This window comes from Plectropomus leopardus, chromosome 2, assembly GCF_008729295.1.
Source record: "Plectropomus leopardus isolate mb chromosome 2, YSFRI_Pleo_2.0, whole genome shotgun sequence".
NCBI lineage: Eukaryota > Metazoa > Chordata > Actinopteri > Perciformes > Serranidae > Plectropomus > Plectropomus leopardus.
Genome location: NC_056464.1, coordinates 39304417 through 39331553, shown reverse-complemented (window position 1 = coordinate 39331553; position 27137 = coordinate 39304417). Strand labels below are relative to the sequence as shown.

Here is a 27137-nt window from a genome sequence, read left to right as displayed (position 1 = left end):
TAGTATGGCAAAAATGTCAAAAAATGCCATTTTCAAAAAACTGCTGACAACCACTTTAAACCACATGAAATACTGTGCCGAGACACGCCATGGCATAGAATGTTGCAAAAAACCTCCAAAAACAGCATATTATGAAATGCTGAAAAAATGAACCAAAAAGCAATACTATAGTATGGCGATAAATGTCAAAAAATAACGTCCCAAAAACAGCTGAAAACTGCATGAAGTAGCTGTTTTTCGGACGTCATATTTTGACATTTTTCGCCATGGTATAGTAACTGCATTTCAGCTGTTTTTTCAGCATGTCATATATTTCTGGTCATGCTGTTTTATGTCACTACACTGTTAATGTGTGATGTTTTGGTCAGATTGTTGATGACATTGGGGCGACCTCTAGCTCACCAGGCAGTGTGTTCGCCTCATATCGCCGAGGCCTCTGCAGCGGCCCATGTTCCTTTGCTGCGTGTCATTCCCCCTTCTCTCTCCCACCTTTCCTGTCTCTCTAAAAACTGTCCTGTCGATAAAGGGGAAAATCCCCCAAAAAATAATCTTTAAAAAAAAAGGTGGTTGACGACATCCTATAATATGAAGTTTTGCTCAGATGTTTAACTACAAACTAGTTTTGATGACATGCTATGATTTGACGTTTTGGGCAGATTTTTGAGGACATTACATAATTTCACATTTTAGTCTGATTTTTGCCAACTTTTGACGACGTGCTATAATATAATATTTAGGTCAGACTTTTAATGACATACAACCGTATGAAGTTCTGGTCAGATTTTTGACGACATGCTATAGTATGACATTTTGGTCTGATTTTTGATGACATACTATGATTTGACGTTTTGGTCAGATTTTTGTCAAATGTTTGACGACCTGCTCTAGTATAACGTTTTGGTCAGATTTTTGACAAGATACTATAGTATGATGTTTTAGTCCGAATTTTGAAGACATACTGTACTGTGACGTTTTGGACAGATTTTTGACTAAATACTGTAGTATGACGCTTCTTTCACATTTCCAACAACACTATACTTTATATGTATGTCATCCAAAATATCATAAAAAATTAATTCTACACTGTCATCCAGAGTTGCTTAAAATTGTCATACTATAGTATTTCTCCCCCTTAATAGCATAAAGTCACTCTAGTATTTTGTCCAAAACAGCATAAACATTTCATACAATTTCATGTCATGCAAATTGGCAGGAAAATGTCATACTATAGAACATCATCCAAAGGATCATAAAAAAGTCATACTATGTTATGTTCTGGCCAAAAAATAGAATAAATTACACTAAGTCTTCAAAAATAGCATAAAAAAAGTCATACAACAGTATGTCATCCAAATTAGCACAAAAAAATTAATACAATAGTATGTTGCCCAAAATAGTATAAATAGGTCGTGGTATAGTTTATCATCTAAAATAGCAATAAAAAATTACAGTGTCATCTAAAACATCATGAATAAATCATTCTATAATATGTCATCCATAATACCATAAAAATGTCATACTATAGCATGTCGTCCAAAATAGTACACAAAATTCACACTTAAGATCATCATCCAAAAAAGCATGAAAACGTCATAATAGCATGTCATCCAAAATCAATTGATGTCACATTAACAGCTGCCGTCGAACATTACATAAAAGCCATACTGTTCTATGTCGTCCAAAATAGCATAAAAATGTTAGACTATAGTTTGTCATCCGAAATTGCATGAAAAGTCATGCTATAGTCTGTTTTCCAAAACATCAAACTCCTGCTGTGACATGTTGTCTAAAATAGCATAAAAAAGACGAACTTTACTGCGTCCAAAAGAACTTAAAAAAGTCATACTGGAGTATGTCACCCAAAACAGCATGAAAACGTCACAAAAATGGCAATTATTGTATGCTGTCTAAAGAAGCCATGGTGTATTGATTAACTGTATTTTAGTTGAAGCAATGACTTTTCTTTGAATTGTTCTAAAATATGTTCAATGCTTTACATTTGTTTTTGCATTCTTTAGTATCATAAACCAGTGTTTAATCAGACCATGGCAGTGTAATCGCTGTCAGTTCTTCTCCTGAATTAAAATCATCCATTCACACCATTTAAGGACAATTATATATAGAAATATATAAACATATTTATTTTTACTGTACAGCAAAGGGTTGCACGACAAAATACAGTGGCATTCACTTAAAAAATACACAAAATCTAATGAGCAGTGCTTCCCTGAAGTGCGTTTTTTTTTTTAAATAAATAATTTACACACACATATGAAAACACACTATTTTCTTACACAACACTTTTGAAAAGCTCAAATGCCTTTAACATGGTGAGAATGTAAAAGTTTTTAGGCGACACATGATAAGAACCGAGATCTGCTGATCTGACACGTCAACTCACTATTCGCCTTTCTGTCCCTTTTGATTTGAGCTACTTCATTAATTTTTAATTAAATAATTAATTGATATGTACATTTAAAAAGCCTAAGTCCCTTCAGTTTTTAGTGAAGTGTTACATTCTCACTTTTTAACCAAGAATGTGACAGAAAATATAAATTAGACACACAGATGAGATGGTAAAGATGATAATAAAGAAAAAAAGGTCAACACAAAAAACAATAAAAGCAACATACAGCGTTCAGAAATGTATCCAGATCTAAATCGACAGATCTTAATTTTCTATAATAAATACACCTTTGGAAAACTGTCAGTCTTTGTTGATCTGTCAGAGAGACATTGACTCTTTCGGAAGCTGTCGGTTGTTAAGTTGTCGACGTACCTTAATGTCTTTCGTCAATTCACACACGCACACTCAATCCTTAACTCCTTGCAAGTGCTGTGAAGGATCTACTCACACGAGCAGTTTCCCTGTTCGCTCAAACGGTTTTTGCACAGGCCGATGTCCTGCAGCGGAGAACCTGCAGCAAAGAATTAAAGAGAATTAGTGTAAGAGCCACTTCCTCACTTATATTTACTCTTTTTCATTAATGTATTTAGATCTGCATTTTTGAATGTGCGCTGTGAGTTTAATAATTGTTTTGAGTCTGTGTGAACCCTGCAGGTCTTCGAGTTGAGAAACGGGAAATGTGCAGCCTGGTGGTGTGGCTGCCTGGAAAGCTCTTTAGAATCTGTGCAGCTTTACGTTTCATCCTGTCGCCTATTATTTTTTGCATTTTTGTTTACTACAGTAAATCTGCCAATACAGCTTTATTTTCATTTTTAGTTTTGCAAGCAGTGTAAAGCACGTGGAAAACAAACAAAAAAATGTATTTTTGACTTTTTTCTTTAAGCAAACACAAGCGTCTTTTAATCTCAGTCAGCCAAAGAGAGACAACAGGACTTCAACTAAAGGATATCGTGGTCACTGCAGAAAGGGTGTTACTCAAAATGTCAAAATGTACACAAGGTCTGGGCGGTGTTAGGTCCGTTTCACACAGCGTGTGTCAGTGATGGCGGCCTCGCCAAACTGCAGCGTGTTTGATGCTTGTGGTGATCACACATGCACATGCAATCACTGGTTTCATGACAATAAGATATTAAATCAATTCTTTGGACGATACAATATTTGCAGATATCACAAAGTCTGCCACGATACGATTTCAATTCAATTCAATTTAGTGGCCGGAGATCGATAAGAGCTGTTATTATCTGCTCATTTAACACAGTCGGTTACAGAAGAAGCTGCCACCCTCCTTTCTTTTGCTTTTGGCCAAAAAAACATAAAACCAACATCTAAATAACTGTAAACACAACTGGTTTATTCTGTAAGAAAACCCTTTCAGAAAAAAAACATTTTCATTTGAACTCAGACCAGGATCTTTTTCCTAAAACTTCAAGGATATCTGACTTAAAGCCCTGATGGCAAACTTCTCCCAGCAGAACATCAAACGTGTATGAACAACAATATCATTTCACAAAAGTATAAAACAGGCCTCAAAAATAACAGCAGAGGGCATAAACAGAGCAACTGTCTTCTCTAAGTCGTGTTTCCCTCACATATACATCATGCTCCTGACAAAACAGCACGGATGAATTCAGTCTGCATGTATGATTTTTCAGCCTTAAATGATCGAAACAGAGGAGCTAATGTCGCTGTAAAGTTGTCAAAAAGAGATGCCCAGCAGCGGCGTGATGTTTCAGAGTACCGCGTTCGTTTACAAGACGTGCTCTGTCTGCTGACCCGCAGTTTCTCCAAAAAAAATGATTTCGACACTGATGATGCTGCTCGCTATAATCTTCCTGCCGCTGTGTGATGATGACACAGGCCGTCTTCAGATGAAGGCGCATCCAAAAGATAATGATCAATGTTTACACTTTGAATCATTTATCACTGAATAAATACATCAATCCAGACCGACGGATCCTTACACCCCTACTGACTACAAACCGAGTTAAGATAAACGTCTGCCTGAAACCCACTGTACGATCAAATGAAGCCTTTTCTCTGCTACTTCAATGACTGTGTGAAAGCTCACATTCTCAAACTACAAAATGTTCAAAAACAGTAAATAATCAGCTGATGTTCAGTTTATCAACCCTTGCACACACGTCAATATGTGATCACAGCGAGTTACGATGTGATGCATCAGCGAGCGTAACCACGGCCACGTCTACACGTTACAGAGGTGTTGATCAAATCAATTAAATGAACTTACCTTTATTGTGGAGGATTTTGATGCGATTTGCAGCTGTAAGCAGAGCTAGAACTGTAGCGAGAAAGATAACTCCAAAAACAAAACTTCCAAACAGCCATTCGAATGCCACTTTTCTGGATGAGTCCTCGCACACTTTCCCTGAAACACATCACAAAAAGCAAATGCAACACTCAAAATGTAACTGCATATTATACTGCATTTAACTACACAAAACAACGATTAAAGATGTATGAAAATCTTTGAAAACTATTAAACTATAATTATTTAACAATTTAAACTCCAGAAAAAAACCTCACCACTGAAGTGCACTAATGTCTCCTCGTGAGTCTGATGGTGGATCTCGTCCTGTGTGATCACACAGCGGTAGCGGTCGCTCTTGGTCACGTTAATGTTGAGGGTGATGGAGTCGTGGTCCTCTCTGTAGGAAACCTGCGGCTCCTCAGCAGGAAGTTTGTTTCCAGCGCTGTCCTGCCACTGAAGACGAGGTTTTGGAGAAGCACCTCGGACTTCACACTGAAGCAACACCCTGTCGTCTGTAGCATCCAGCGTCCTGATGCGTGGCTTTGGAGTCGCAGCTGTGAAAACAGTACAAAAGCTGATGAAGGACTGCGGTGCAGTGGACTGATGGAGAACGATGGGATGCTGCTGCGTGTTTCACTGTGGAATATAATGTGTTTAACAGAGAGAATAAAAAGCATAAAGTGAACTTTAAATGTACACACCAGCTTTGTTTGAAAAGACACATTTTAACAGTTTTACCTCTTCTGAGAAATTAAGAAAGGAGTGATCACTAAAAGTGCCATTTCTCATGAGTCTGCAGTGCTAAAGGTGGCTCAGTTGGTAGAGCGTGCACCCCGTGTTCAGAGGCTAAATGTCCGGGTTCAAGTCCGAATGTCAGCACTTTGCTGCATGTTATCATAATTCTCCCGATGTTATCATAATTTCATCCCGATTTCCTTTCATATCTCCAGCTGTCTTATCAAATAAAGGCCATAAAAGCCCCAAAAAAACTTTTTTTTAAAAATGATGTGGTGCTGAAAAGATAAACAATTTCCTGAAGATTAATCAAAATACAATAAACAATTTTGATAACCAACAATGTTTTGTCATTTATCAAACAAATATTTTGGTTCAACCTTCTCAAAAACGATCATTACCTGCTTCTCTTTATCTTGTAGCTCTGAATATATCTGAATTTAGGTTGTTGGACGAAACAAGACAGACGTCTGAAGACAGCTGACACTAAATCATAAATAATCAAGAAATGAATCGATAATGGAATCATTAGCTGGAGCCTCACACTTTTTTGTGTAAATTGTGTACGTTTAATGTTAACTTTAAGCAAATTAAAACGTGAATAAAGGATTAATTTTATCACAGACAAAAAATTGTGTTATGTGTTAAGTGTCTTGTAATTACAACTAAAGCATTGATCAGTTGAAGGTCATTTTAGCCGTTTAAATCCTCAAACACAAATCAGGAGAAAACCGCAGTCAGTCGTGTTTGATGATGTCACTTATTTCTACGCCTGCATTGTTTGTCTGTCACCCAGCGGCTGCAGATTTTTATTATTTCAAAGATTCAGACGCAATTCCTTCACCTTTAATATTGTTCTTTTAACACTGTAGAAATCAGTAACATCATCCAAATCGGATTGATTTTCCCTCGTCTGTCTTTTAAAACAGATGAGCTCTAACAGACATTTTATCTCAAATTAAATTTTATTTTTTCACTTTTTTAATTTTTGTTATTTTTATTGTCCAGGACTTCTGGACAGGATCTGCTGTATATGGCCTCTGCAGCGATGATTCGGAAATGGTGTTTATAGTGGTGATTAATTGCCTTTTTTTCCTTCTTTCTATTTTTGGAAGGAGGTGAATAAAATGCTTGAAATGATTGCGGCACACGTCACAGGAGCAGAAACAGCTGACATCATCACCTTTGTTTTTTCCTGATCTGTCTCTTAGGATGGGCTCTGTAAGACAAAGAAGAACATTAATTTTTGAGTTATATCAAGAACTAATGAAATGGTCCTCGTGATGCAGTCTCAACATCTAAAACTGAGCAGGAAAAACACGAGCAGATGCACAAATTCCCACAGACACAAGCACAAAAGGCAGCACGCATCATGAGGGAGCTGCATGTTCAGACTTTCTTCCTGTAACTAAAAGGATGAGGTGGGATTAACAAGGCAGCGCCCCACTTACCAATTTCCTGTTCGTTTATTCACTTTGTCGCATGAAAAACAGGAGAGGAAAGAAGAGGATTGACATCACTCTCATGTAATGCAGTAAATATGAAGCTACAGCCAGCAGATATTTAAACTGAAAGAAGGACATGCAGCGATGCACTGAATGAGACAGAAGAGAAGAACACAAGCTGCTGAAGTGACACCCCTTTCCCCTACAAATAAAGTGTATGGATATAGTTTCCAAACACGGGAAAACCCTCTAAACATGCATGATTGGCTTCATTTCCACTTGCCAGTGAACTCATTGCCCCAGCACACGAGCCTGCCTTTCTTTCAGCATTTGTGTTTGTGTTGGAGACGGTTGCTGGTGTGTCAGTGTGACCTCACAGACAGGCAGGAGACCGGAGAAAAAAGTCGCTGCACATATATTTGATATGAGTCAGTGTTTGAGCCAGGAGGTTAAGGGTTTTTTTTAGTTACAGTCCCTCCTTGCATCTCACTGATTCAGGAGACACAATTACCGTGTTCACCCGGGTGTTGCATTCCCATCAATGCCGATCAGAGCCGAAGGTGATAAAAACCTGTGTCTACTGCATCGAACGCATCCCCATCGCATTAAAAAGCCAAATGTCAGCGGGTTTTTTGTGCAGTGGGAAGGAGGCTAAGGACAGGAGACTGAGCATTTCTGGTTCAGCTGCTTTTATCATTGATACTTAATACATATTTCTATATTTGGCTGTTGGATTTGGGCTTTGAATTCACATGTTGAAGATGGACTGTGAACAGACCGAAAGTACAGAATATGAATTAAATTTAATTTGTTTAAAATGAGACACAAATATTGGGGACATTAATGTAACTGAATGAAAACTTAGCTTGAGTTTTGTGAAGGCTTACTGTATTAATTGTTGATTTAGTAACTTTAATGTTAATTATTTTAATTCTTTCCAGTACATAAATGTCCAAAGATAAAAGCATGTCATGATCTGTCTTAAATTATCAGCTTACATTAAATAGTAAAGCATAAACTGTCTTATTGTCACAGTGTAATTATTTAACGTTGTTGTTTTTGGCCTTTATTTTTTTTTATGCATCTCTTTTTTTTCTAAGCCTGGATGTATTTTATTTTATACAGTTGTTGGGGAAACAGTTGGTTTTGCAGAGCATGTAGGCTAATGTTAGCTAAAGAGTATGTCTGATATAATGCTAATATAATTTAATACTGGTGCTGTCATAGTTTAACGTTAATTTTAAACAATGCCATGCGGCTAAATGTTGCTCATTTTGCTGTTCAATTCCCCCACAATTTGTGTCTCATTTTAAACAAATCAAACTGAATATAAACTTATATTCAGTACTTAGGCTCTGTTCTGAGTCCTAGCGTCTTGTACTTGTTAAATAATATTTTAGTGGAATAAAACTACGAGCTACGTTTCTAAAAGTACTGAAATATATTAGGATTAAACAAGTCCTGCATATGAATAGTTTGATTCATATCTTAGTTCCTGACTAGATCTCTGACTGTTTTTATTTTCTCCTTGTTTTTTAAATTTATTTCTTTTGATACTGGTGTATTTTTGTTGTTTATTTCATGAAACGACATTTAGTCTGTAATTTTACTTGATGTACCTATTCATTAATGTAAAAGCCAGTTTTTGATTACAAATAAAGTTTAAAGGAGAAAAAAAGAGTAGTACACAGGAAACCCCTGAGGACATGAACCAGTCTCCATGGCAACGTTAGCTCACCTTGTACTGAGGACAGATGTTGCACATCTTCAACAACACACTTTGAACAGTGTCTTCGCGTGTCGAGGTTCAAGCAGCGAAACAAACCGAGACAAACTTCGTTTCTGTCGCTTCGTCTCGTCCCCCGCACTCTTTAGCTGCTAGCTTCGTGCTACTTCGTGCTAGCTTCGTGCTACTTCGTGCTAGCACCTGTGCAGGTGTGCAGGTGTTTCTCCGAGTTAACAGGTGCTCTTTCCCGATGTAGAGAGTTCCCACAGTGTCGCACAAAGATAACCGTTTACTATTATGATCTTGTGCTTTCCTCTGACGGGCTGAAAATGATAAAAGCAGGATGTGCATTTCGGAAACGTGTAATTCGTCTCTGCAAACATCTCAACCGCCGAACTCCAGCGACAGGAAAATCTCGCGCGATTATTTCCGGTGCCGGAATGTCTCGCGATGTCTGTGACTTTTTTTTTATTTTTTTTTTTTTTTAATAATTTTGGGTTAAAATGCGTTATATGAGATTGTAGCAAGTGTAATATGAGTAATGCATTTACTGCGTTACAGCAAAAATAATACATACTGTAACTGTTACTTCTGTAATGCGTTACTCCCAACACTGTACCATGGTAAATTTCAGTAAGGTATGAAATACTGTCCCAGCCTACTAACTCTGACGTTTACAGTAACGCCGTTTTTATAAAGTAGGGGAGGTGTCATGATAAAATTGTTCCAGTGTGTCGTTAAGCACTGATTTCCCCAAAAAATCGTCGAAACAAAAATGGTGAAAACAGTCTAACAACACAATGTAGTACTAGACAATTCCAGGTCTTAAACATTTTTTAATGAGTATCTTCTAATATTTATAATGTGTGCAGAAATAAAACACTGGTTCTGCTTTACCTGGACTTTAATGTCAAACTTTGAAGGTGTTACTCATTTTCAGGGATTTAAACATTAAGCTGAATGAGCAAAAAAGAGCAGTTCGGGGTCAAAACCAAAATGGCAGCAAGAGAACGTTTTATAAACGTACTCACCGACCACAAGCTCAGTGTTAATGCAGGTGTAGTTTCCAGTGTCACCTATCTCCGTATTTTTGATGATTATGGAGGCGTTACCGTTCTTCAGCTCTTCAGGGAAATGAGACACTCGACCTTTGAACCGCTCGCTCTGACCTGAGCGCCCGTTGTTGTATTGGCTGCCCGCATTGTACAGGAACACCTCCTGACGACCAGTATTTTTGTGGGCAGCTTTCCTCCAGTCGAAGAGCGCTGCTTCAATACTCTGCTTGTTCTCGAGGGAGAAAAGTAACACAGCATCACTCCCTTCTTTGACGACAAGTCGTCCTGAAAGACAAAACATATTTTACTTATTATGTTTATATAGAGAAAGGTCAGGCAGAGAATCAGAAAACACATTAGAACATTTTTTTTCATGCCGGCATAATTTGAGTATATTTAAGATTATATTTTTTATAAAAGATACTCTGTTGACGCAACAGCTTTAAGAGAGCTGTTGTCTTTAGACCTTTTATGCTAATTTCCAGCAGGTCTGTCATCAACCGTAACTATTAACATTACACCAAATTTCATTCATAATTTAATAATTAATTATTAATCTGTATATTGAGTAAGATAGGAACAGGAGGCACCATGACCAAATCCATGGGGAGGACTTTGGTACCGCTGTCCAAACTCACACTGGTACTGAGAGGGGTGAGGACTGGAGGAGAGGAGAGATTCATGACTTTACATTTCTAAATATCATTTTATATTATCTTATTTCATGAGAGAGCAGTGTTTCTTAATTCTGCGAACAGAATAGAACAGAATAGAATAGAATAGACTTTATGTCAGTGTTTCTCCTCTCAGCGGTAGGGCTGTAATTTGTAATGGGCTAAAAATTACAATGCAGTAATTTGTAAGGCTACATCTCATATAATAGCATATAAATGTTTATATACAGAATAGAATAGAATAGAATAGAATAGACTTTATGTCAGTGTTTCTCCTCTCAGTGGTAGGGCTGTAATTTGTAATGGGCTAAAAATGAAGATCAGTATTGTAAACCTCATATTGTCTGCCCAAGAGAGTTTAAGACTTAAATACTTGTCCCTTTAGCCTGTTGAAGTTGTTTTATTCTGAAATATTTGCATTTTTAATACTGTATACATATTTCCTGTATGTGTTTTAACAAAGACATAAACTGAGAAATCGTCTAAATATTTAAGTTATGATCTTAATAACTTTGCTAAAATAAAGTTTTAGGAGGCCTAAGAGTTTGGCACAGTACTGTATGTAAAAATAGCATATAAGTTAACATTCTGCAAAAGCATCGTTTTAAACAAATTACCATCTGACTCTGATGTACCTGAGGTGGCTGAGCTAACATAACAGGAGATGAACTATGAGCAAAGCAGAAAAAAGGTGCATTTTTCCACCTGTGATGTGCTGAGGGGATGTGCTGAATGACTGTGTGTTTTCACTCTTAGATGTAAAAGAGTAAAAGCAGTGACGACAGCAACTCCTGAGATGTAGGCTACAAAACAAACACTCACAGAGAGCAGGGCTGCTGTGTACAGGCGAGACACAGTGTGTGTGTGTGTGTGTGTGTGTGTGTGTGTGTGTGTGTGTGTGTGTGTGTGTGTGTGTGTGTGTGTGTGTGTGTGTGTGTGTGTGTGTGTGTGTGTGTGTGTGTGTGTGTGTGACTCAGAGTTGATCTTGCCCCGCACACATGCAGCAGGCTGCAGACTCGAACACACAGAGCTCTCGTCTGGACCGAAGAGCAAAAATAGCTCACAGACGAATGATTTAATGTTGTTGTAAATGACAGAGTTGATGAGAGAAAGACTGTGAAAGATCATTTATTTGTAACCCAAATAAACAAATAGTTGATGTTTTCTTTAAATGTCCAATACTGAAAACAGAATTTCAGAGCTTATCAATACACCAGTTTTTAGCAATTCAGCCCCGGGGCCCAATTAACACCAGGCCTCAGTACCCATCCCTAACTGCAAGGTCGTTCCTGTAAATATTCCCATGTCCTAGTTTATTCCCAAAATCCCCCCATCTGAAAGCACATGACCTGCTGCAGCCCGAACAGTGGCTGACTTGGCTTCACTGCACACCCACACATCTGCGCTAACCGCACGGTGTTTCTGTCATCTGCTGTGCTGGTTGCCAAGAGGACATCTGTGTGTGCAGAGACCAAAGGGCTTCCCCCGGAGCTGACTGCATAACGCTGCTGAAACATTTTCCAAGTAGTTCCTGTTTGAAAGAGGGGGAGGGCACTACGCTGCACAACGCCCACCAAAGGTATGCAAGCTATGAACGGTCTCCGCCCCTGTCTCTGCTGTATGCTGCCGTCAGGTCCTGAACTGCCTTTAATGTTCGCTGCTGCTCATGTGACCGGAGATACACAGACACATTTACCTACGTATCTTTCATCAGTGTAGCTTCACTGATTTATAAGTGTAATCAGGGGAACGATTTCCCGACTCAGATTCTCTAATCTTTCGACGTCACATGAGAGAGTAGCTTATGTTAACAGATGTTAATGAATTTTATCAGGCCATAGAAAAAACAGATTGTAGTTGGTGTTATTGATATTGATGCATCAATGATTATATAATACAGTAATATTTATGTGAAGGAAAAATTGAAATTGGTAGTTCTGCATCATCTACTATAACTATTTGTACTTTAAGTACATTTTGATGCTAATACTTTTGTACTTTGTGTAAGAGTTTAGAGTAATGTAGTATTTTTACAATGTGGTAATGTTACCTAAGTAAAAGATCTGAACACTTCCTCCACCACTGGTATCTTATAATATAATTTTACTTAATGAATTAGAGCAATTACATACAGGCGCAGGAAGAGACGCTGGTTGGTCGGGTTTTTGTTTCGGGCTGCACGTCTCATGGATTTATTCAAAGCTATATGAGGATCTTTTTTAGGGTTTGCAGACATTTGGAGGCCAAAAACTGACCAAACCTGAGCGGATCTTCACCCAGGAAAACTTTTCTATAAACAAGCTCAATTTTGTGCTTTTTAATGCACATAGCTTACAGCCTTAGTGCCAAATCAAGCCCCTGATAGAGTGCCAAGCGTGCCCCCAGCCATTTCCTAAAATCCAATGAAAAATAAAGGGATTCATACTGGGAATTACTTTTGTACTTAAAGTATCCATAAGGTACCAGAGTGCATAAAACAGCATAAAAATAGAGCTTGTTTATCAAAAAAGGGCCAGTTTAGGATGCCTAACACCAAGCTAAGCTAATTTCCTAAAATCCTAGAGATGTCCTAATATCCAAGTAATTTCTTAAAATCCTGTAACCATCCTAAAATCCTATAAACATCTTTAAATATGTGAAATCAAAGACATAAAGACTCACAGCCTCTACCATCAGGCCATCAGATGCCTGAACAATCCTATCAGCACTGCTACACACACACACACACACACACACACACACACACTTCACCCCTCCCACCGATGCACAGAGCACTTTTCAAACTTTTACTTTTGTTCCCCTGAATTTTTTAGCTATAATAAGTTTTGTGTGTGTGTGTGTGTGTGTGTGTGTGTGTGTGTGTGTGTGTCAGTGTGAGTGTGTGTGAGTGTAAAGAGGACAAGCAAAGTAAACATTTTATTGTATGGTCTACTGTGTTTTTATTGTGCACATGACAAAAAAACTTCTATCTTAAAATCCTACAGTTATCCTTAAATATTAGAATTGTCCTAAAAACATAGAAAAGTCCTAAAGTCCTAGAAATATCATGAAACACTAGAAACATCCTAATCCTAGAAACATGCTAATATCATAGAAATAATGGGGGGGGGGGGGGTAGTTTTATTCCATTATTGGCTACAACGCTGGAGCACTGCAGTAACCATAAAGTATTCAGTCATGCCTAGAATATAAAGTATTTTATGTTTAAATATATTACTGGGAGTCTTATTGAGACCATTTTAATGGACCTGATGCAGCTGATAAAATAATAAAAGTATTGCATCTATACTTTGCAGGTGCCATGTTCAGGTTTGTCAAAGGAGATGCTGGATCATCAGCCAGTCAAAGCACAGACACAGCTGAGCCACAACAAGCCACCAGGACCAGGATTAAAATGTAATCATAACCAGGACCAGGATTAAAATGTAATAATCATACAATGTAATCATAACCAGCCTTTTCCAGGATTAAAATGTAATAATAACCAGCCTTTTCCAGGATTAAAATGTAATCATAACCAGCCTTTTCCAGGATTAAATGTGCTCATAACCAGCCCTTTCATAAAATGTAATCATAACCAGCCTTTTCAAGGATTAAAATGTAATCATAACCAGCCTTTTCAAGGATTAAAATGTAATCATAACCAGCCTTTTCAAGGATTAAAATGTGCTCATAACTTACAGCACTTACATGCACCCAGTTGAGCCAAATCCAGCCTTTTACAGCACTAAGAGCCCACAGTGATCACAAGCAGCCTGTAAAATGACTAACAGTGACACAGTAAACTGAGATTACAGCCGTGGGAGCGCACGCCAGTCAGTTTAAGCTGTATTGCCCAGTATTCACGTCTTCAGCTGCTCGCACATGAATCAAACAGTCGAACAGGTATGTCTTTGTGAAACTTTAATGTTTCTTGACACCCAGTTCTCCCGTCTTTGCAATTCATAGTTTGATCAGGCAATTCTTAGGCAAAACCCCTAAGAATTAAATCTAGTCATTTTGAGGCAGAAACGACCTTCCAGAAACAAGATAGCAGCTGCAATCATTTTTGGCAAAATAAAAATTGCATTTCTTTTGTTGCATTGGTCATTTAAAGATATGTACACAGGTTAAAGGGACGAGGTGAGCTATAATCTGTCAAATATAATCATTATGAATGAAATCAGGTCGTTTTGAGGAGGAAAAAGCCTTTCAGTGGCAAGATAGGAGCTGTAATCACTTTTTGGCAGGTTTTTATGTAGCTCTGACTCTTCAAAGGTATTTGAACAGATAAAAGGAGGAAAAAGCAGTTTTAGTCTCAGGCACAGAGCAGGTGATATAATGCAGGGCTCATGAAGATAACAGCGGATATTACCTTTATTTTTGAGTTACCATCTGTAAAGTATGATCGACTACTTTCCAAATGTAAACAAGATTTTAGAAACGCATACAAACAACAAACAGCGTTTGTGACAGAGACCCTCAAATACAATTACAAGCCTTTTCACTGCTACCTGTCACCTGAGGCACCGCCTAGGTCTCAGTTTATCTCCTCTCAGCGACCAGGGAAAGCATATTTACAGTTTGAGCCGGCGGGAAATACACGGGGACATTTGGGAAGCTGATGTTGAATCGGAGGTTATTTAAGGTCAGGCTGATGATGTTTGGCTGCAGCAGAAGCTAGTTAGCTAACGTTAGCTTTGTTACGGACTCACCGGGAAAAAACAGGTCTTTCTTACCGTGTGTGTGTCCAGATACACAGACCTGCAGAGTCAGCTGCAGACCGAGACTGAACGCAAAGACCTGCCGAGCTGCAAATCCCAAACCCGGCAGGTTCACACGAGCTAACGACTAACTGAGCTAACTGACGGTTTGTAAGTGAACTAAGCGTCGGTATCTCTCGAGCGCTTACGCAAAGAAAACGCACGTTAGTGTCAAACTCTAATATACAGGACTCTCCCTTCAGAGGCTGTTCCCTGAAGTTTGTGACTCAGACTGTTGCTTCAGACTGTGACTCAGACTTTGCCCGGTTCTTAGTCAGACCCGTGCAGCACTCAGCTGCAGTTGAAATATCGACGTAACCAAGCTGCGGAGTTTGCGTGACGTTTCAGGGCTGCAGAAAAGGCGGAAAGCATAGAAACAGTGTCAACAAGTGACAATAAATAAATAAATTGTATATGCATTTTTTAGCTGCAGCTGCAAACTTTAAATTTTAAAGCATGCCAGTTGAGTATATTGAGGACAATGCTACTTTATAACAGGAGTTGTCGACTTGATGTCACAAATGCATAAACATGGCTTGTAAAAGTCAATGTTGTGTCAATGGTAAGAATCTTTTTTATGAATGCACACATTGAATATTGATCATATGTTTTGTGTATTATAGTATCAATGTTAACGTCTATGTAAAATGACCTAGATTAAATATAAAAAAAATAAAAATATAAAGACAGTGGAAACAGCTATCACCCTCTTGTTTGAACGCTACTAGCATTAAAATGTAATAAAAGTAACCCATCTTCCTTGTAGCTTTCATGATGTTCCCACTTTTCAACCTCAAAGCAAGTGAACACAACAAAGTTGGAGTTTGGACTTCAAAACTCAGAAACTATAACATTTCTGACACCACCTGAATGCAGCATAACCCTGTGTCCACTGTCCAACCTGCAGGACCTTAACACCGCCCTCACTGTGCTGGGCTCCAGGTCCAAACACTGAGCTGGCAAGATTTTTGGAGAGCAAAAACTGGCAAAAAATAGCTCTAAAACCATGTCAGTGGGCTGCATGTTAAATGATCTGTGTTGTATGTGTGTGATGATGATGAATAATGTGAGACAATATTTCTTTTGTCTCTCAGTTCCTCTTTTGTGTGTGTGTGTGTGTGTGTGTGTGTTTTTCTGCTCTCACATCTCTGCCCTCGACCGCCCTCCTCTCATTCAATTCCCCCTCCTCCTCTCTCATCCTCTATATTCATTTGACTTTTCTCTCCTGACAAAGTGTATGAAAACACTTTAGTAAAATTATTTCATTTTGGATTTGAATTAAAACATATACGTATAGATTCCACTGTAATAGATATATACATATATATTTGACCACTGGGCAAACAGGAAATGACAAACAGGAAATGACCATACAAACAGTACTCTCATTTCCATTATGTCCCTAGTCTCTATATGTCTGCACAATGTATTGTTGCATTTAAATTATGATCATTTAAAAAAAAAAAAAAAAAAAACTAAAGCTGTTAGAGGAGTTCGCCCACACTCACTTTATCTTCAGGCTTGTCGCAAAATATAATGAACAGTACTATAGATAAAGGCAAAAAAAAGTCCAAAAATAATATTTAAAATTATAAAATAATACCAACTCTATACCCACTCACTATATATATATATATATATATATATATATATATATATATATATATATAAAATATATATATATATATATATATATATATAATTTTTAATTTATTAGTTAATTTATATAATTTAGCTGTTTTAGGCAAATAAAAATGTAAATAATGTTCATTTTGACCCAACTGTGGTTTAACACCTTGATGCTAGTTCAAGGTAAAGAAGAATTATGTCATTTTATCAAAAAAATAAATAACTTTTTATTAATGAAAGCTATTAACAAATATAATATCTGTAAGGAGAGAGCAAACAGAAATATACAGCACTTACCCATGTCAGGTCACGGGATGATCAGTAGCCCTAAATAAATGCACACGTGCTTCATTAACAGTAACATATTTAAGTTGGCACTGATTCTGCTGCCAAAGTCGAGGAGGAGCAAGTCCGTCCGTACTGAGTATTTTAATGTTAATGCAGTTACAAGTAATACCAAATAACTGAGACAGATCTTCACATACTTGTACACGTCCAGGTACTTGACCTGGGATAAGTACCAGCTGAAATACTTTTCAGTTAGTTTTTTTGCAAACTTTGAGGAGACTCCCTCAGGTTGTTCTTGAGATATTTGTGTTAATGAGAATAAAACAGACATAATGTCACAGTGACCTTTGACCACTTAAATGTGATCAGTTCTTCCAACAAGATGTTTGTGCCAAAGAAACTCCGCTTTGAGGATACTTTATGCTACTTTTCTTTCAAAACAAAGATAACTCAATTCCTTTTTTTTTTAATAAATCATTTTTATTCCCCAACAAAAAATAGCTCACTCTTAACTGGTAATCTGTGTTTTACAGTCTTATATAAAGTCTCTCCAAAATAAAATGAATACAAGAGCTTGTTCCACACAAGTAAAATGGCTGAAGTGCAGTCTACATTTAGCAATCAAACATATAAAATTCAAATCGCTTAAAAAAAACAGTAACTCTTCGTTACAGTAACAAACCTCAAATCTAACAGCTCAAGCTCTCATGGCGCGTGCTGTGTGAAACATTACATGAATCGACGTATTTGTGTCATCGATTACGTCGACGCGTCGCCCCAGCCCTCAACAGGTCTACATGAGCATTCATCAATATGTGTCACCAGAAGGTGGCCACTCTGCAGAGATGCTTTTTGGTGCTTTCCTTTGCAGCACTGGAGCTGAAAGCAGACAAATCTGCCCATCCAATATAAAATTCACTTTTAACACAGATACTTTCCCTTTTTATCGTTTGAAATCCACTGCTAAAATGTTAAAAAAAAAAAAAGAACCGCCATTCATTTCCACATAGTTTTTCACACACAGAGTCACTGGAGAGGAGCGCAAGAGCAACATGTGGCTCCAGAGCTGCAGAACAGAACATATATATAAATAATAAATGATATCTTTCATCAAATATTCACAATGATCATTACAAGTACATACATATTTACAACTCACAGCAACTTCTAGCGCTTGACATAAACAATAAATTAAAAAGTAGATTTTTTTTAAGTTAATTTTTAAAACACCCTAGAGATAAGATTTTTCTGCAAGCCAATGGCCCAATCTAAGATCTGCTGGTGTCACAGGTCACCGGATTACGCAGGGGTTTTCTACTTTTGGTTCAAGGCTTTGGGCTTGAACCAAAAACATGATCCTTTAAAAAAACTACTCTATCTCATTATCAACCTGTTTTCAGTCTGTGTTGTGTTGATCTTCATCTCTTTGGTAAAAAAAAATTGTGTTAAATTGTTTGTCCTTTGCGGGACTGTAGATTATAATGCTGTTTATCTAGCTTAGATTTATTTTAAAACCTATTCTGTACCTCTTACTACCTGACCATTACTACCCCAACCCCTAAACCTGATCCTGATGCCGTCCCCAACCCTGAATCACCATCATATGAGACCAGCAGCATCAGTCTGGTCACAACCTGGAAGGGAAACTATACGAGTAACACGCTGATGACGAGAGCCGGGCGACACTTTTGGTAAAAGTCCAGTTATTAGAGGTTGGATCAAATCTTGAATACAGAAAGTTAAAAAAAAAAAAGTGGCACAAAAGTAAAAAGGATTAGCTGCTCCTGGATGGCAACTCATGGATTTTCAAAATCCTGATTATTCTGATCCATATAATAAAAATTTGAGAACCTGAATCCCAAAACCAAATCTGAACCCTCAAACTGGCCTTTTAAAGTTTGTCTAAAGGTGAGGGGCCGGCAGAAATATTCTCTCTCTTCAGGTCTAAACATCCAATAATTTCTCAGAAAAACAGATGCTTTCTCCCTCCCTCTCTTTCTCACCCTCTTTCTCACCCCCCCCCTTTGTCACTCACATCGCCTTATGAGTTCAGGGGGTCCGCTGAAGAGTCTTTAATTTTGCCATTTTCAAGGTGCGACGCACCGTTTTCCTGGTTGTGTGAGCTGTTTAACAGCAGACGAGATCCTGCAGCAAAGAAGAGTAAATATTACAACTCTTGTAGTAAACAGAAAGGATTCAGGACCCAAAACTACTTCTGTATGGTCTTTTAAAAGTCTGCTGATCCTGGAGATTGAACAGCTTGAATGTTTTTGGTCAGCTCATGAATTAATTTGTGTTTCGCAGATGAACCTTGAGGTCGAACACCAGAGAGAAATGATCCAAAGTGTCAGTTAATAAATGATTAACTGTCTTCAATGGCAAAAAAATACATTAAGGATTATATAGAGCTCTTTTGATTTATGTATTTATTTAGTTTTAATTTCTAAGACTTTCTCAAATGCAAGAGCTTAATGAAAGTTACTGGTTGATCATGATAACTGTGACAGATTTACAACTGTGCTATATTTACTTTTAGTAGAATCAATCAACACTAGAGCTGGAGGTTGCATGTTAATACCAACAGAACTGATCATTTCTAAGGAGACAAAAAGAGTCGTGTTAGTCACACTGTATCTGCGATGTTGATGTCTACACATCATAGATATGTTGATCAAATCAGTTGTATAAACGTACCTTTATTGCGGCTTATTGTGATGATCTTTGTAGCTGCAAGCAGAGCCTGAACTGCAACAACAACTACAATTCCCAAAACAAAACTTCCAAACAACCATCCGATGGCCACTTTGCCGGACGAGTCCTCACACACTTTCCCTGAAACACGTCACAAAAAGCAAATGTAACCAAAACTGTAAGTGCACATCACATACTGCAGACTGGTCATTGACTAAACAAAACTATAATCAAAAGTGAATAAAAATCTTTGAAATCTAACAGCTGAAATTTAATTTTGACACTTAATCTCCCAGAAAGAAATCTCACCACTGATGTGCACAAATGTCTCTGCATGAGTCTGGTGGTGGATCTCCTCCTGTGTGACCACGCAGCGGTAGCGGTCGGTTTTGGTCACGGTAGCGTTGAGGGTGACGTAGTAGCGTCCGTCACTGTGTGGCCGCTGCGGCTCCTCAGCAAAGAGATTCTTTCCAGAACTGTCCTGCACCTGAAGACGAGGTTTTGGAAAAGCACCTCGAACGTCACACTGCAGCAGCGCCCCATCATCTGTGGCATGAACTATCCTGAAGATCGGCTGTCGAATTGCAGCTGTGAATGCAGAATAAACCAAACAGCAACAAATATGTTTTAATGAAACACATCATGTTTAAGAGAGAAGAACAGAGAAACAAAAAAGCACAATCTGAGTCTTAACTAAACACCCCAGCAGTGTTTGATAGGACATCATATTTCAAAGCCTTTTACCTTCAGACAAATTTGATAATTGATGACCACCGACAGATTTTATTTTAAATCTCAAAGAAACCATTTCTTTGTAGAGGGACGAGGAGAGTGTTGGTTCGTTTATGACCTATTTATGCATCACTGTGCTGCCTAAACATTTAATATTTTCACATAAGGAAAAAAATGAACCAAAACATGACAACAAAGAAAAACATTTCTATAGCACGAATAAGTTACACAGTTAATTTTCATAAAAAGTACGACACATTTTTGCTTTGATTATATGTCTTTGTAAAGTGAGTATCTTATGATTGTTGTGGGTTTTTTTGCTCTTTTGCTCATTTCATATATTGTTCTTTTTTGTATTTTTGTTGTTTTTTTTTCAATCAAACAGTAAAGCACTTTGAATTACATTCGATTTGTTTGAAAGGTGCATAAATATAATTTGATTGATTGACTGAGACAAAACAGACATCTGGAGACATTCAAATCGATTATAATTTTTTTTAAACTATTTTCTGACAATTATAAACAAAACTATTAAGCGATTAATCAAACACAATCATCACTGTAGGACTTACGCTAACAGTTCAATAATTAATTTAAGTAAAATGTTTAGTTCTGTTGATCTAAATTTAAATATGAATAACAGTTTTTACAGAGAAATATGATGTTACCGATAATCATTTTATATACAGTAAATGGTAGAAAGGTTGAGACAGACAGATAAATCATCCCCACAGGGGAAAGTCTCGTTCAACAGCAGCAGCAAAAAAACATAAACACAATGAACAAGAAAACGTGCTAAAATCACAGTTATGATAAAAAGCATGTCCTTCACAGCAATGTGCACAGTGTAAGCATGCACACGTTCAAACTGTGCAAAATGGATAAAATTATGAGTTAAAAATGATAAAAATATGCTGAACGTTGTCAGGATAACAGAATATAAATGTGAGTCCAGTTAAACTGAGTAATAAGGAGTCATTTTGTAATTACAAGAACGTTATCTTTCAGTTGAAGGAAATGTTAAATAGTGGTAAATACTTTTGTCCGAAGGACCGTTCAGAGACAAAGTCCAACCGTAAAGACAGATCAGGAGAACGTACTGCTCAGTCTTGATTGATGATGTCACTTATTTCTGCACCGACATTGTGTGTGTGTGCTACAACTCTGTCACCCAGAGACTGTGTATTATTACTATTATTATTTATTCAAAGATTTAGACACAATAGCTTCATTATTCTGCTCTTTTAACACTGTAGAAATCAGTAACACCATCAAAATCAGCACATTTTCTCCTCATCTGTCTTTAAAAATAGATAAGATCCAAAAGACATCAGATCAACAGAAATATTTTTCATCTCAAAATTAGACCATGTGGTCATAATTATAGGATTATTAAATGGATTATAAATATTTATTGTCAAGGAGTTCAACTTCTGGGTAGGATCTGCTGTACATGAGCCTCTGTAACAATGACTCACAAACAGTGTTTACAGGGGGATTTATTGTTTTTTGGAAGGACGTGAGTAAAATGCTTTGAATATGTCCGATCAAACAACAGGAGACTGAAGGAGTGGTAGCACAGGTGACAGGTGTAGAAATAACTGACATCACCTTTGTTTTCGTCTGAGCGGTCTCTAAGGATCGGTACTGAAAGACAAAGGAGAATTTGTGGGTGATATCATGAACTTGTGAAATGTCCTTAGTGGTGTAGTTTCAACATTTAAAATGGAGCGAGGGAAAACACAAGCAGGAGCACAAACTCAGACGGACACACACACACACACACACACACACACACACACACGCACACACACACACACACAACACCATGCATGCTGTGAGGGTGCTGCGTGTTTAAACCATCATCCTAAAGTTCACATAAGCACACACATCCACACAAGAAACTAGGTGCTGGACAAGAGAAGAAAAAACTAAGTCTACACACAGTCTATCACCACCGAGGTAACATTTCCAGCTACGTGCTCTTCATCAGACTGTGATGAAGAGCAGTGGGAAAGGAGCTAAACTAAATACATGAAGTGGGACTGATTAGACAGCACTCCACTTACCAGTTTCTTGTTTTCTTATTCGCTTTGTTGCAGAAAGCAAGCAGAAGGAGAGAAGAGAAGAAGAAGATTGATACCACTCTCGTGTCTGTGCAGTAAATATCAAACTGCAGCCGGCTGGGGGAGGAAATCAGCAGAGGCCCAGCAACATGATATTATCAAATGCCATATACATGCTATTTTAAACGTTTAACAAAATGCAGAGTTTAGCTTAACTTTGCCTAAAGACTGAAAGACCTCCAGAACACAAACAGGTAAACATGGATGCAAAAAAATGCTGGTTGTAAAATACTGCAAATATACTGTAAATGTACTGTAAAATACTGTAAAATGCTTTACAATGTTTTATAAGAAAGGAAATGCATTTAATATCTCTTGATGTAAACACGACTTTAGTTTGCAGTTAGAGCGAGCAGCAGAAGCAGACAGTTTATACGTAAAGAAAAGACATGTAGAGGAGGAAAAGAAATACTGAGATCTCAATTAATGTGTATACAAATACAAATACATACATTTATGTATACATATATATAGTCACGGTATAAGTCACGGTACAGTTCAGTTCAGTTCAGTTCGGTTCTCAGTTAAAGGGGAAAATGCAAAGACCTGCTCGTCATTAGTTAAGAAAATGATTTTTTTAGTTTACTGATAACAATTTCACATTTGTCAGCTGTGACGGGGGCTGTCTGCCTGGCCGGATGAGGCTGGTCTCCTGCAGGATCCCGCATCCAGACTCCTAATACCGGCCAATACAGAAAACTTAAATAATTTCCCATCTCATTTTTCAAATACTGCATTGATCAGAGCTTGCTTATTTATTTATTGACTTACTTAATTAGTTCATTTTTGTAGTGCCAGGAATAGTATTTTCTCTCTGACTGCAAAGTTGGATCAAAGTCTGTCATCTCTTGGTGTGTCCTGTGTTTAAGTGTAATTTTAAAAACACATTTCCTGCAGTCGTACATCAGAGAGTTTAGAGAACAGCATGACTTCTACAGCTGCCAAAAGCCCACCATCATTCCCAGTTAGAGAGTGGGTGAACTCAGGGCTGAGGCCCCAAAATCACTAAATCCGTCCCTGATAAAATATATATAAATGTATATAAAAGCTGACAGCAGCTGGATGAGAGACGGAGGGATGTATCGTCGTATTTAGAAAGACTTCCATCTAAAGTCTGACTGAAACTGAGACTAAAACGTTGTTTTCTGTAGAAGTCTGAAGAAGTCACTTTGCCCCGATGAACATTTGACTATTTCTGCACTTTAGCGCTGTGAGGAAAAACCCCGTCTATTGTGCGTCTCCGTCACTGCGCTGCGAGCCATCCATCAGTTCACACACAGCTCAGTACTCTCACCGGACTGTTTCTATCTCAGATGTCTTCTTTTGGTTTTTTTGTGGTACGTAACACTACAACACTTAGCAGGCAGAGCTTAACTGACAGCGAGGCAGTCGAGACTGAAGCATAAATTAGATAAACAGCCATAAGCATTTTAATTTATTTAACAAAAACGCGGTCAAGACCTGTTCTACAGGGAAATTATATTGTATCTGATATAATGTTCGAGGGAAACACTGAATTTTTATTAATTTTTACAGACAGCGGTACACCTCTGAACCAAACCGAACGTGCCTGTACCATGACGGTTTGGTACAAATACGTGTTTTGTTACTCCTCTAGTTAGTAATAACATAGATTTTATATAGCAGGGTTGGGGATTGTTTTAGGCCCGCCCAAAAAAAATCTGTTTATGTTAATGATGAGAAACAGTTGAGGGGTCTAACTCCAAGATGCAGTACTGCTCAGTATTCAGACTCCTCTGAGGTGTTCAACAGTCGGGGAACAGCGGTAGATCGTAAACAGCACTCACCAACAATGAGCTGTTTAGTCTGAGGATCCTGAAGCTTTGGGAAAACACAGGTGTAGTTTCCAGTGTCGTTTATCTTTGTATTTCTGATGATTATGGAGGCGTTTCCGTTCTTCAGTTCATCTTGAAAATGAAAGACTCGACCTTTGAACTCCTCACTCTGCCCGTTGTTTTGGATCCCATTACGATAATAGAAAACCTCTTTCCGAAGGCCGTCTTTCTGAGCAGCTTTTGTCCAGTCAAACAGCTTTGACTCGATGTTCTCCTTGGTGGCGAGCGAACACGGTAACACAGCATCGCTCCCTTCTGTGGAAATCACTGTGACATCACCTGACCCTGAAAGAGGAAACATATTTTAATAATAATAATTATTATTAAGTCGGGTCAGACAGACAATAAAAAACATATCTGAACACATTTTTCGTATTGGAATTAGAGCTGCACCATTGATTGAATGATCAAGATCATGATTTGGGCTTCTCACAATTTCAAGAAGACGAGCAGCTGTGACATTTACATTTAAATGCATGGCCCCTCATAGAAAACTGCTGCATATCAACTCAAGCGTTTCCCAACAACGCATGCCCACCGCACGCAGCTGTAAACAACCAGAAACTTGACCGCATTCATTCATTAGGGCATCGCAACTTGAAAAATTTCAATGGTGTTCACATCAAGACAACCGATCAAGCTGCAGCCACCTGCAACCAGACGCCAACCGGTCACATACAGTGGGCATGCACGAAAACAAACGGCTTCCTTGCCCTTTTGTAGAGCTGTCAGTCAAACTGTTACTCAAACGTCTGCATCAGACAAGAATTTCAAAATTGTTTTTTTTCCCTTTATTTTACCTGGTGAGTAGATTGAGAACCAATTCTCATTTACAATGACGACCTGGCCGAGAGGCAGCATCGAGACACATTCATACAAATCAATACAAAAACAAAAGAATACAATAAGGGTCGTAAAGATAAAATAGGCTAAAAGCATGAACAACAGTCAGCAACTGCTGCCTTCACCAAACTGTTAAAAGATGAGAGTGGGATGAAGGAGGTGCGTTTTAGCGTCTGTTGTTGGTTCCAGTCGTGGGCTGCAGAAAACTGAAATGAACAACGGCCAATAACGGTGCGGACTTTGGGGATGAGGAGGTTGATGAAGTTGAAGTTGAAGATGTTGTTGTTGTATTTAGGTCAAATATAAATCCTATATGTGGATTAATAATAAAAACTGAGTTCAAATTGAGTTTTCCAATTTAACAGTCGAGTAAAATGAGCAGGAAAGATCAACCGAGGTCCGACTAATGCAAGTAACTAAAATGCAGGCCTAAACTGCGACATCAGTGTGTTTGCAGGCATTAAACTCAGTTCACTTCATGCATTAAAACAAAGGAGAGATACGACAAGCTGGAATACAGAGCATCTGCATTAACAATATTGCTTTCAGTCAGGAAACAATCGGCAGTATAAGGTGGTCTGTATGACTTTTGTCAGGTGGCGCTCACATCAGTTGCCATAATATTTCAAGAAAAATGGATGCTGAGATTGATGGAAACCCCTGACAGCCAGTCCTTTTCAGATTGCTAACTGGAAAAACGGGTCAGTGGATGATGCTGGGACTCGCCCTCTCCACTTGAACGCCTGAACAACACTTACATGCTCTTTGCAGCAATGCACACACACACACGCCTCCTCTCAAGATGGGAATTTCATGCTGCTGTGCTGCTTTGCCAAAGGTGTAACATTTGACGACATTTTATGAACGTGACCCATCGCTAGAGATTATAAAGCAGCTGATAGCAGTTAGCAGCTAACTCAAAGAAGACCACCAGCAGAAAACTTCCACAAAGTAGAAAAAGGATGAAATCAGCAGCCATATGAGAGGGACATGTTATGCCTTTGTTACTGTCTATAAAGTACTGCTAATATGGATGTGATTCGTCACAACGGAGGCCGGCACTGCTGTGTTACATCCCGCCCAGCATGCCTCCTCTGTCTCTCATCTCACGATGCCGAAGCTGTTTGGTGGTGTGTAAACATGCAAAGGCGGCATAAAGAAGGGATTTCAGAGCAGGCCTGGAGTCCGATCTCTGAGTAACTGATCTCCTCCTCTTCTCCCTCTAAACCTGAAACACTCAACTTGTTTTGTTTTGGGGCCACTTTTGCAAAATAACAGGAGTCCAGGGGCCAGTCGCAGCAGCCCCATATGTTTTAAGGACCTCAGGACATTTCTCGGATTTTGTTTTATTTTATTTATTAATTGTTATGTATTTTTTCGATTACTTTGTTGGGATTTTGCCTTTATTAACAGCTGTAGACCGACAGGAAATGTGGGAGAGAGAGGGGGAGAGAGGGGGAGACACGCAGCAAAGTGCCACAGTCTGGACTCAAACCAAGACTGCTGCAAAGGCCTATGGGATGGTTTTAAGACTTTCTATGATTTGAAGACATAGCAAGGATTTGAGGACATGTCTAGTATTTTGAGAAATTTCTCTGATGTTAACCCACTTCCTGGGATATTAGGACATTTCAAGGAGGGGGGGGGGGCGCTTCTTTTGATAAACAAGCTCTATTTTTTATGCTGTTTTATGCACTCTAAAGTACTAAAACACTTCCCAGTATGAAACACTTTATTTTTATTGTGAATCAGAAGATTGTTGGGGGACCACCCAGCCCTCTGTGGGGGCCCAGATTTGGCCTGCGGGCCCTAGATTAAATATCTGTGCTCTACACTGCCTGTAAATCCATAAACTCGGCTACATTTTCACGTTTGCAGGCGACAAAAACCTTCTAGGGCTGACAGAAGGACGCAACAAA

At 38.3% G+C, this 27137-nt stretch overlaps 2 protein-coding genes across 2 annotated transcripts; both read right to left on the bottom strand.

Annotated features, from left to right (window-relative positions):
• Window positions 1-2154: 2154 nt before the first annotated feature.
• Window positions 2155-16251, bottom strand: LOC121948913 (V-set domain containing T-cell activation inhibitor 1-like). Its single transcript, XM_042494456.1, has 7 exons — window positions 16198-16251; window positions 15030-15141; window positions 9614-9922; window positions 6595-6630; window positions 4952-5230; window positions 4656-4793; window positions 2155-2918 (listed from the first exon to the last, which is right to left on the bottom strand). The coding sequence occupies exons 1-7, from the start codon at window positions 16249-16251 to the stop codon at window positions 2848-2850; spliced, it is 999 nt and encodes a 332-aa protein (XP_042350390.1). The 3' UTR covers window positions 2155-2847.
• A 1226-nt stretch (window positions 16252-17477) lies between these two features.
• On the bottom strand, window positions 17478-25236 carry LOC121948906 (butyrophilin subfamily 3 member A3-like). The gene is made up of 6 exons (XM_042494444.1): window positions 25176-25236; window positions 24328-24660; window positions 22005-22040; window positions 19971-20249; window positions 19665-19802; window positions 17478-19115 (listed from the first exon to the last, which is right to left on the bottom strand). The coding sequence occupies exons 1-6, from the start codon at window positions 25234-25236 to the stop codon at window positions 19012-19014; spliced, it is 951 nt and encodes a 316-aa protein (XP_042350378.1). The 3' UTR covers window positions 17478-19011.
• Between the last annotated feature and the right edge of the window lie 1901 nt (window positions 25237-27137).